At 32.7% G+C, this 12,561-nt stretch overlaps 1 protein-coding gene across 1 annotated transcript in view; it reads right to left on the bottom strand.

Annotated features, from left to right (window-relative positions):
• Positions 1-8,552, bottom strand: part of Mtp (microsomal triacylglycerol transfer protein) — a 29,865-nt gene extending 21,313 nt beyond the window's left edge. The window contains exon 1 of the mRNA XM_088240770.1: positions 8,240-8,552. Within this exon, the coding sequence (XP_088096896.1) occupies positions 8,240-8,294 (55 nt within the window). The 5' untranslated portion in view covers positions 8,295-8,552. The remainder of the gene's footprint in view (positions 1-8,239) is intronic.
• Positions 8,553-12,561: the final 4,009 nt, after the last annotated feature.

Below are 12,561 nucleotides of genomic sequence, written 5' to 3'. Positions count from 1 at the left end.
AACATAACATTTCGTATAAACGCAGAACCTTACTAAGTTTTATTGAATTTAATTCTTTTTATTTTTACTATTAAACTTAATTACTGAACTGAATTATAAAATTATTAAATAAATTGACATTTTAGAAACATGATCTTGACTTCTCTACACTATGTATTATTAAATAACTTATCTGTATTTTGTATATTCATGTGTCATATAATATTTATACATATAATATTTGTAAATTATTCATTTTAGTATGGAAGAGTCTTACTTAACACTGAATTTTCTAAAAAGTCGGGACATAAAAAACTTATAATTGTGCCATAATACAATTGTGTATTAAATAAATAAGTAATATTATTCACATTTGCTTTTCAGTGAAAATTAGTGGGATTTTTTCAACAATATTATTATGCTTTAAAAAATTGACACTTTGGTAAGCTTATTTGAATAATACAATGTCAAATTACTACAAAATTATAATAATACATTTATGTAATTTTTTAAAGTTTGCGCGGCCCATCAATTGCGACAATTTGGCCCTTAGGGTAAGTTGTTTGATCATTATTAATAGTTAAAAGACGAAATTAAAAATAGCAAAAAAAGACGCCTAGTTGAGCGAAGCGCACGTTGGGCAAATTAAACTTAACCAAGGAATTTTATGAATATTTTCATCAAAATCTTAGATCTGGAGATCAAGAAATACCTAAAAAAACATAAATATTATTAATTTTGATTTTATTGTGTGATCATAGCCGCGCCGCGGCCCTTTTGTGTGTGAAATTGTTTCTTTACTTTTATTTTTTAACTATTACTAATGATCGAACAGAAGTTAGACCAGCTTATACTAGATGCTTGAAAATATAGGTATTCAAATTAAAAGCACCCATAGTAAACACACCGAAATAATAAAAAGCACCACAACACAAAGTATTAGTTTATTCACAAAGCATACATATGTACATAGATTACACAATAAATTAGTAGGTATTATATAATATTTCTGACGTGTGATAAAGGTTCGAGATTAATATTGAGTGGCAGTGATAGTGTTGGTTAATTGGTTGTTGGTTTGGTGACAAGGGTTTAGTGGTAGATGGTGGGTATGAGTATCGCCTTACCGGGAGCCATAACACACAAGTGACCTACAAGAAAGCAAAAGTGTATCAAGTGCTGGAGAACAATAGACCATTAACTACAAATACCGAAATGTCTACATTCCTACCCAGAGTCTGTCCAAGTTCATGTTTTTCATGCAAAATGTTCATACAGTAGTTATAGATACATACCGTCATAATCGCAGAAGAAAAACGGATGTGCGAAAATGCGACATTGACTTCAATTTATATTTGATCTTGAAAAAGTTCGATAAAACCTTTATATTTCAGGTTATCTAACTCAAATATCAAAATATATACATTTGGACTTGTAAAGCTGAGACATAAAGTGTCAGAAAACAATTTAAACCGCTCTCTTATGTAAAATTGAAGAAAAACACGTAGTCGTTGTCGTTGTTCTACGATCATGACGATATTAGTAATACAGGTAAACGTCGTTTTGCGCCGGTTCGATTTACGCCGATTTACAATTACGATTCGTTCGGCCGACACTACACGACAGTAGGCGCCGCAATTCTTATAGCAGACACACTTTTACACGTTGTTTTATTATATTACCGTGTACGCGAGCAGCCTATTATGTGTGTGAAATTGTTTCCGAGTTAGTTTTCGCTTTGTTTTTAAGAAAATTAAAAAGGTATGATTATATTTTTTATTTTATTATTATTATTAAAATTAAACGAATATTTAAATATTTGTAGTTTATGCTATGGTTCTGCAAGAAAGGAAGCAACAATCAAAGCAAATGAAATTGGATGCTTTTTTTTAAAAATGATAAAATTTAATTTAGTACCGAGGAACTGGTGAGTTAGTATTTATTATTAAAAATCATTATTTATATCAAGAGATTATTATCTATTTTGTAAACGAATTTAAGCCGTATTTATGAAATACATTTGTAATATATTTTGAATGTATATAGGATATGTATTAAATAAACACGTTGGATTGTTCTTAGAATTTTGACACGGAACTTAACCTAAAATCTTCCATTATATTTATTTTACGCCGGTATTTCTCGGAACGGAACTCCGGCGTAAAAAGACGTTTACCTGTACTTAACACAAGCGTAGGTTATACCTAATATAATATTAGCAGAATTGCATAATCTTTTTTCTGGCTATCCCATGTAGGTAGGACACTTTTCAACGTTTCGGCTTCCATTGCAGGAGCCATCTTAAGGGTAAACTAGGTTCACCCCAGCAGGGAGATGAAAAAGCCTTTTTAAAAAGAAGAAGAGGGGCAAACTATGTGTGTTGATAAAGGTACTATAATAGTAGTTTGAACCGTGATGCAGTCGGCAGTAGGTATAATGAGTGTTAATTTTTTAAATTAACACCCTGTATTTAATTTTAATAGCATAATTCGGGGTATTCAAGTCTAATCCGCAGTAACCTGGTTGATCTACTGTGGCCCACTTCTGGGTCACAGTGGATCGATTACTTTACGCCTTAAACCAATAAAAAAATCGAATTAAATATGCAATAAAATGGCAAACCGAATCCATTATTTTGAAGACAGTTAATGTTCATTTCTATTTTATCAAAAATACCAGAATTGAACAAAAAACTTCAGAGAAACGAAGGTTTAAAAAAAAATATCCACTATACCTCATGATTAAAAGTTCGAAAAAGTAAGAAAAAAAACATTTAAAATAAGTAATATTTTTAAAGTAAGAAGTTTTAACTGAAATATTAAAAAAATATATATTATCCAGATTAATAAGTAAATTACATTAAACAATAATAATCATCCACTTAATTTTTTTTTACCGATGCACAGTACCTAGTGCATCGATAAAAACATTTTTATGCGGTAAAGTTTTAAGTATATTCCAATGTTTGTGGAAAAGAATGGATTCTACCCCCTAGGGAGTTATCGAGATTGACATTGTATATGGTGAGAAGGAAATACAGACGTCTAGGCACTTACACGTCTGAAGAGTTGAGGAAATATGGATGTTCAAACATAGTCAGAATGGTGAGTTTTTACACGATAGGTGAAATTTGAATTAGCCATTGGCAGAGCATAAACCCTGTAAATGAATAGACTCCTATATTTCCTTTTAAAAAATGTTTTCACTCTCTGCTGCAATAAAAATCAGTATTTTAACTATTTTAATAATCACTAAATACAAAAATAAATGCACTTGGGCGAACTTATTGCTAAAAACATATTCCAGCCAACCAAAATAGGCTGGAAAAAAATTAGCCCAATGCTGTACTTTTAATTGTTTGAAATATAAATTTACCCACGTTTTTTCGAATTACTCGTACATCTTTTTTTAGTCGGTAGATAGAGCTTGCACTTATAAATTTATTAAGAAAATAACGTTTTTAGTCATTTAAAAAAAAAACTATTTGGATATTTTTTTGCACCATAAAAGGCCTCGAGGCCCAATTACAGTGGTAAATTACAGCACAGAACACGCGCCTTAAGAAAACTCACAATTTAATTTTTGTGTTCTGTTTGTTACACATGTAGGATTATGGTAGTTGAGGGTTGAAGTTCCTACCCCAGTTAGAGATTGACATAGAGAACAGGAGGTTGCTGTTTATTGCTGATTTATTACATGGCGAACAAATAATGAATTATGTCTGACGAGTGTTACGTCGATGATGGGTTGAAGAGACTGCGCTTGAACTACAAGCTGGAACTGTGTGACTTCGTCGAGCTGGACTGAAGTGAACTGAACTTGTTGGGCTGACTGACTGGCGTTGCCACGCCCTGAGGTCTCTTTATAGGCGACGTTCCTTTGTATTTCATTTCTTCATGGTAGGGACGATGTGAATGTACTGCAGAACGATGATCCCGATTTCATTTCCAATACTGATAGAGTTGCATTAAATGTGATATTGGATTCTACAGAAAATTATGACACTGTTTTCTTCGGTCATCACACTATTTCCGGTGAAGCGTTTTAGCACGTGTGTGTCATCGATTATAGACTATGAACCCTATTACATACATACTATGTTATTTTACACGAGGAAAGGAATGCATAGAGTTATGGGATCGGGTAGGGAGTTGGAAAGGAGACAGAGAGCGGATCCAGGAAAGAAAAATAATAAAAAATGAAAGAAAGTTCGGGTGCTAAGGATATTAACATATTACAACAGAGATAAAGAACATTTTAGAGTAGGGAATATAGAAGTTTAGGCCTCTACAGGGCTTATTACCTGTCATTAACTGGTTTAAGTGGCGACTTTACATATTTAGTAATATTCGCCATTCTGCCTATGTTTGAAGACTTCTATATTACTTTCTCTAAAATGTTCTTCATCTCTGTTGTAATATGTTGATATTAGCAGATCCCTAGGAGATTGAATGCAGTCCATGCCTACAAAAATTTGGACAAACTCAAAACGTTGTTCTATGGATATATTATAATAATAAATAATGCTTCAGGCGTTTCTTAAGGCTGTAGTCTGGTAAAACGAACGCAAAATTAGAAAATCATACGATTTTGACATTTTACAATGAATGTTTTTTTTTAATCGCGCAATAATAAAAAAACATAAATTAGATAAAAACAATGTTTTTAAAGGTATTTCTGTTAAAAAATATACTTAAAAGTTTTATGTAACTAAAATATAATTACTTGTAGACCGGCAGATTACGCCATTTCAAATTTAGACTAAACTTAGGTATCTGGGATCTCAATAAAGACTAATTACCGTCAAACGTGACAATTTTGCCCAGTTTTAACAAACTTTTACAATATAATAATTTTTTTGTAGAGGACTACTCCTATCCATTTTGTTGAATAGTGATACTAATTATTCTGAGCATTTTTACAAGTACAAAACGTTTGCTTTTCTTTTATTTGTGCAATTTTAGAAGACAAAACATGCTGGGCAAAATTATCTCCACTTGTTGACAATTTTGCCCACTTGGTAATTAACTGTTATTTTTGGTTTTATCATCCTTATCATACGGTTTATTACTATTTTTTGGGCGAAAAAAACTGTTTATGTTTAAATAATAGCATCATTGAGGCACCACCATTATAAAATCAATGAAAAAAACCGGTGGGCAAAATTGACAACTATTTTCTCAACTTTTCTATACAATGTGGATTTGTGGGCCAGGGTTGGCACATAATTGGATTTTTAACAAAACCAAAGGAGTTTATCTCTAATCCTTTTAATTTGTTCGTGTTTGACTATGCATAAGCCAATTTTTTTTTTACAAGCCATTTCAGTTCTGATGCAATTTTTGTAATTAAGGGAGCTTGCCCCCAAAACGATTTTTCTTTAAATGTGTATGTAGAAAAAAAAAATCTTTATTTTTTTTGTACAGCAGTGCAATTATTTGCTAGATTACCTATACTTTGAAATTGTATTTTTTGTACAGAATTCATAATATTTTGTATGTTTTATTTTCTTTATTAGACGGTTAAAAATAATTATACAAAAAAAACATTTAAAATAAAAAAATAAGTCTTCATAATTTCACAAAAAGCTGGCAAATTTAATAAATAAAACTTTCTAAAATGCGGTTGGATATTGTTACATTTTTTTAAATGGTTTAAATTATTTTTGAATGGTAAAAATTAAATTTGGTTTTTGTATATTTTTTTAAAATTTACTCACAGAAAATGACTCAATCTTGCAGTTTTTAAGATTAACATTGAATTTATGAAAACCTTGACGCAAGATTACAGGTTCAGGTAAAGATTTCACTTTGTTCCAATTAAATACATCAGCAATATCCTCAATTTGCGTCTTACAAATGACATAACAATATTAAAATTGTGGTAGTTGATGCGCTGATAACTTAACCGACATAATATTTGTCATTTTGCGTATCAACAGTGTTAAACTTTACTAAAACAAAATCGACTTCTTCACCGTTATTAATTTCAAGCGGATCAGACACTGTTTTTTCGTTGACCTCGGCTGAAGATTCGGAGGCACGTTGTTCATATTCTTCGTAATGAATTTTGATAAATGTCTCAAAATCTGTTGATTCATCAACTGAGTAGGCATCAAAGTCTGTTGTTTCCGTGTCGCTATGACATTTTTTTCAATGTTCTCCTCTATAAGGTGTAGGTCATTTTCAGCGTGTATTTGAGTTGAAACCCCCATCAGATTTTAATGGGCTAGTTTGAACAAAACATCCTGTTACCTCGTTTAAAATCATGTTTTTACCATTTACTTCATTTTCTTTTATATTTTCTACTTTGTTTTTGTCTATTTTCTTGGATAATATTTTTTCAATGTAGTGTGTATCGACAACCCTAGACGTGGGCAAAATTGTCAAAACATTAGCTAAGAAATCTAAGACAATTTTGCCCACTTAAATATCTATTGTGTTTGTTCAAATAGATATACAGAAATTCGTTCTATAGCGTCTTTATTATGTATGCAATGAAATATATAAAACTTACTTGCCTGCTTTCAACACAAACTCCGCAACAACAAATGTTTTGACAATATTTGAAAATATACACAAAGTTTAACTCAAGTTTAACTTCAAATTTCATGTGATCAATTGAAGCTGGCGGTAAACTAAATATTTAGTTTTGCCTTGGAACTATCAAAATATACTTACCAAATGTAATTTTTATGATACCAGTAACTTTTCTTACTTTAAAACTTGATTTTTTTAAGGATTTCGGCAGTGGGAAAAATTGGCATGGCTGGGCAAAATTATCATGTTTGACGGTATTGAACTAAAATTTGCTAAAACAGTTTGAAGATAATAAATTGAACATGAAAGTGACAGAAGCCAAATTTAGTTTTTTTGATTTTGAAAAGAAATACAAGAATTTTAAATCACATACATTTTTGTGACATTTTCCTTTATTTCTACTTAAAATTATGCCTTCGGTAATACTTAATTTATTTTTTTTGAAATACTGTAAAAAAAGAAGATGCATTTTTGTAAGAAGATTTTTATGTACTTATTTTTAAAAATAAATACCTTGGTACCTTTTAATTTCACTTTATTGACCGACCGTTATAATATTTTTATATACATACATATAAAAGTTATATTAAATACATGAAAAAAAGATACATCAGTTAATTTACTCTTTTAGGTATAATATATTGCTACATATAATAAAAATAATGTTGTAGTAAAATATTTATATATTCGATCGTCTTATGACTATTTTATTTATTTACATAAATTAACAAAGTACGATATCAGGATGAAAATAGCCCATTTCGCATGCAACGTGTCAATTCGCCCGGCCGGCAAAATTAGGGTGGGTGGATACATATTTATTATTTTTTGTTTTATTTTTTAGTTTCTACTCGCGGGTGAAAATTTTGCTAAAGGAAATCAAGTGCAGATTAGTCGGCGGTGTACCGGTTCGTGCGTTTGCCTGCCAATTAATAAATAACGCAATTTAGAAAGTTAATTATCATCCGATAGTCAATCCACCCTATGTTGTTTTATCAGGCCGGGTGGATTTTTGCTGTGGTATGAAATCGGCAGACATGCTAAAACGGTGAATTAGGGTGGTATATCAAAATACTTATTTGTGCAATGCCTGTTTTAAGTTTTAAGGAACCGATATGTTGCGGCAAATGAATTAAATCGCATTTGCATTAATATGTTTATTGAATGCTATTTTTATCACGTCGCGATGTGTCGATGCGTTATTATTTTTTTCTACTTCCATCGGCGTTTTTCGTACCAGTATCTGAATGATGAGCGGGCATTGTTGGATATTAATTTATTATCTCTGCTAATGGGTATAAATTATTATATTTGTTATTCTGTATACTTTGCAAGGGCAGACTCTGGGTTAGCAAAACAAAAACAAACTATTTACGTAAATATAATAAATATACAATCAACATAGACGTGGACAAATGAATACAAAGTTGAGGCAAATGAAAGTTATCAAGGGGTCAGAGGCTATTGCAGATTATACCAAGCTTAGTAGCAACATATTTACATCTAACAGACTTGACAACTCAGCAAAAGGATTACAAAGTCATATTACTCTATACTAAAGAAACTTGATATGATAATCCACAGACTTTTATGTTCTGTATTATTTTTACACGATAATTCGCTGTAGGTTGTGTTGTGTTGTATTGTTGTCAAGTTCCGCTAAATGGCAATATAGCAACACGAAATTAAGATGAAACTACTGAAAAATGCGTAAAACTTACCAAAAAAACACGAAACACACAGCAACACCACGCAAAAATTCATAAATCCCGCCATTTCAATTACACCTACGAACGTCAAATAAATGTTCGAAGAAAACGATCACGCGATGTTCACTGCATTCCAAAATACACGTGATGACCCACTCTTTAGGACTGTTAGAAATGTACTAGAGATTCTAGAGAATAGAGCCGGCTGCCGGTTCTGACGGTCGGTGGCGGTGCTTGGAGTCGAGTGGAATGATCGAGCGGAATAATGGAGGGCCGGTCCGTACTATGTACTATCAATCTGTACCGGGACCGAGTGAGGAACACTGAAAAATTGTAATTAACCGGTGACTGTGGAAGGCGTCCTTTACCATTTTATCGAATTAGTATGGGTGACTACCTACAACCTACACTGCTGAGAGCCAGAGGCGCGCAACCCGACGAACGGTTGAAAATAATTCTTGGTTTTATGATTAATCTCGATTCCAATAATTCCAATATTAAATAAAATCACCAGTTTACTTTACTTTCACTAGAATTTCGACCATTCGTGAGCTCTGTAGCAAGGCGTGTTGGGATATTTATTGTACGGCACCCTTGATGTGATTTTATATTGCTATTCGTATATTGAGCATTAGGTCAATGTTCAGGAAGTTCAGTGCTACGGAAAATTGGATAGAAAAATGTTTTCCTACGCGCGGTAAAAATTCATGATCAAAATGGGGATTAAATTGTGCGGCGAAGTTTCTAGAAAATGTATGAAAAAAAACGAATTACTTTGAACCACGTCACTAGTTCTTCCATTTCTTCTTAGAAGCTAATTCATCAATTAGTAGAACTCACGTAAGAGAACCTGTGACGGCACACGCGGAGTAATAAAAAAATACGAAACTTTATAGCGCTGATATTACATTAGGTAAAAATATATTTTTTAAATTTGGCTTATTTTGATACCCTAGAACAGCTATACTCAACCTGCGGCCCGCGGGCCGCATGCGGCCCGCCAAGCTTTTTTGTGCGGCCCTCAACACATTTATTATCAGGAACACGATTTACAAAATCTAGCATTCTATATTTCGTATATCTTGAGATTAATTTTAACTTTGACGAACAGACATGGAAACCCGAAGAGAATGGTCGTTGTCGTGTAAACATCAGATCTGGTATAAGACTGTTGCTACTGCACACGCTGGATTTATTCCCAAAAAACAAACGCGCGCAAATAATTTTGCTTGTGGCAACACATAAATTTTTGACAGCTCCAAAGTTGAATGCGTCACAGTCACAGTGTTGCGGCTTTATTTCAAGTAAACATTACGCGGAACACGGATACGATAGCTTTTTTTGCTGTCTTATAAAATATTGTTTTGTTATAATTTAATAACCCATAATGGCGGGAGTGTCTTCGAAATGCAATCGAAAAATGTCCGACGAAAAAAGAGTGTTTCAAGACAAATGGGAAGAAGAATATTTCGTTGTCAAATAAACATGGTTCGACCACATGTTTGATATGTCGTGAGAGTGTTATATTGAAAAAATATAACATTCTTCGTCATTATACCACGAAGCACAAAACATTTAGTGATACCTATCCTCGTGGCTCTTTAATAAGACGTGAAAAGTTAACATTCTTCAAGAAGTCCTAACAACATCAACAAAATATTATATCAATGGCGGTATCACATGAAGCAGCAGTGACAAGAGCGTCGTATGAAATTTGTTACATACTTGGTAAATATATGAAACCATTTACCGACGCAGAGGTTGTGAAAGAATGTTTCCTCAGTGCTTTCAACGTATTATTTGATAAATTTAGCAATAAAAATCAAATAATATCTCAGATCAAAAGTATGCAGCTTTCTGATTCTACCATTGCTAGACGCATTGAAGATATTGCAAAACACATATTTAATCGCATCATAGAAGATCAGAAAAAATGCAAATATTTTAGTTTGGCTTTTGATTCTAGCACCGATATTTCAGCAACATCCTAATGTTCCGTTTTTGTTAGATATTGTACAGGACACAATTCAGTTCATGAAGATTTTTTGAAATTTCTTCCTATAAAAAATCAAACCAGAGGCACGGACTATCTCAATACTATCAGTACATTTCTGGAAAACAATGATATTGATATTAAAAAATTAGTTTGTGTATGCACGGATGGATGCCCTTCAATGTTCGGACCCGAAAAAGGATTTGTTGCTTTATTGAAAGAGAAATATAATTTAACAAATCTCTTATCTTTGTCATTGTATCATACACCAAGAAAACTTATCAGCACGTATCTCCATTGCCGAAATAGACGCCGCGATGAAGACTGCAATAAGTATAGTTAATTATATTGGAGACCAAGTTCTGAACCACAGGAAGTTTAAAAGTCTTTTGGAAGAATTGAACAGTAACTATAGTGACATTTTTATACATACCTCGGTGAGATGGCTAAGCCGAGGTAAAGTTCTGGAACGGTTTTATTCTTTGAGGCATAAAATTATTTTGTTTTAAAATAACAAAATTTACAGCGAACTTAATAATGACGGATGGTGGTGTCTTTTAGCTTTTCTGTGTGATATCACAGAAAAACTTAATGAACTCAATCGTGGCCTACAGGGCGAAAATAAAATCATTTCGCAGATGGCGACTAAAGTGTTTGCTTTTGAAGAGAAATTGAACATCTACCACAAAGAAATAGAGAACCGAGTATTGCGTAACTTTCCAACTGTTATAAAAGCTTAACAAGATGGTATACATGTTTCTGAAGAAAACTATAAGATATTTTTTAATTATTTAGCTGCCTTAGCTAAGGAATTTAAGAGCAGATTTCAGGACTTACGGAGTATCAAGAATTGTTTGTTACTTATAGAAAATCCCTGGCACCTAGAAACAGCAACTTTAACACATTTAGCTGCATTGGGATATGATTATGCAGTGTTTTTTGATGAATTTATCGAATTTAAGAACGATACTAATCTGAAAGCTATTTTCGAAGAAAAAAGAGAGGAGAAGGAGTACATCCATTTTTGGGAATTAGTTCCTGAAAAATACAAGACTGTAAAAAATTGTGCCTGCCTGCTCCTCACATTATTTGCATCAACATATCTTTGTGAGTCATCATATTCCAAAATGAAATATGCAAAAAACGTATACAGGAATCGACTTACTGATTCTCACCTTGATGACGTATTGAGGGTAGCATGCAGCAACAATAAACCCGATTTGTCTAAAATTGTTGAAAATTTATCCCAATGTCAAAATAAACGCTTGGATACACGTTACTTTTGAGTTTTATGTTTTCACTATTGTAATTTTTAACGAACCGTATGCTGATAAGTGATATGTACTAATATTATTCTTTTTTGGTTATATTTTTATAAATCTCAAATGGTTTTCCAAAAAAACCGGGGTGGTGGGTTTCATGATATTTTTTGTCATACCAGTATAGTGTTGCGGCCCGCGTAGCTTTACACATATATGTATGTGGCCCGAAGAAAAAAAAGGTTGAGTACCATTGCCCTAGAAGATTAAGGATATTAGGTAAGCATTATAATCCGGTAGGCCTCAACATTTTCTCGAGATGGTCCTGAAGCGTTCCTCTGTGTGTCTTAGGCTCATTTTACATGTGTCGTACCGTCAAATTTCACAAGGTAAAATTAGGGTGAATTAATTTGTTAATTAATTATTTTCCCTTTATAAATTTATTTAAGAAGGCATTCGCCTAAGAGATCGCATTTCGTCTGCGTTCACTCTGCTTTCTCCCTTCCTCTACCGGTTCCATGTTTCCGTTCCATACATAAGTGTTGGGATTAAAGCTCCATTGTGCACTGCCAGTCTAGCTTATAAGAAAATAAACAGTTTACATTATGACCGATAGCAGTAAGCATGTAATATACTAAAAACTTCGGATGGTTTTCAGATAATATTTATCAGATAAGATCTCTTCGCCACTAAAACAGTGTGAGATGAAGATGGCTTGGCATGGTTTAGCTCGAAGTCTTATAGGTTGATTGTGTTTATGAATATATTGTATACCATTATTTTATTGCCCTTGTTTGTCTTTGCCACATTGTTTTATGTTCTGTTTCTCGTACATATGTTTCTTCATATAACTGTTGGTTATTGGCTTAGGCCGTATATATAATAAAAATTCATTAATATGGGCAACATTATATTTATATCAACTGTGGCGCCCTCTCCGCCCTTCAGATAAGTCTGTGGGAAAGTTACAAATTAACATCTACTTATGTACAAAAAAGGTTAAATATCACTGATATGAAATGAAGTACTTTCTTGCATTGTATGGGTTGACGTGGAATGGTTATACATGGGTCATGATGTGG

This window comes from Micrasema longulum, unplaced genomic scaffold (assembly GCF_059751315.1).
Source record: "Micrasema longulum isolate JH-2025_06_02 unplaced genomic scaffold, ASM5975131v1 h1tg002589l, whole genome shotgun sequence".
Taxonomy (NCBI): domain Eukaryota; kingdom Metazoa; phylum Arthropoda; class Insecta; order Trichoptera; family Brachycentridae; genus Micrasema; species Micrasema longulum.
The sequence above is the reverse complement of the archived record's forward strand: the minus strand, read 5'-3'. Positions and strand labels throughout refer to the sequence as shown.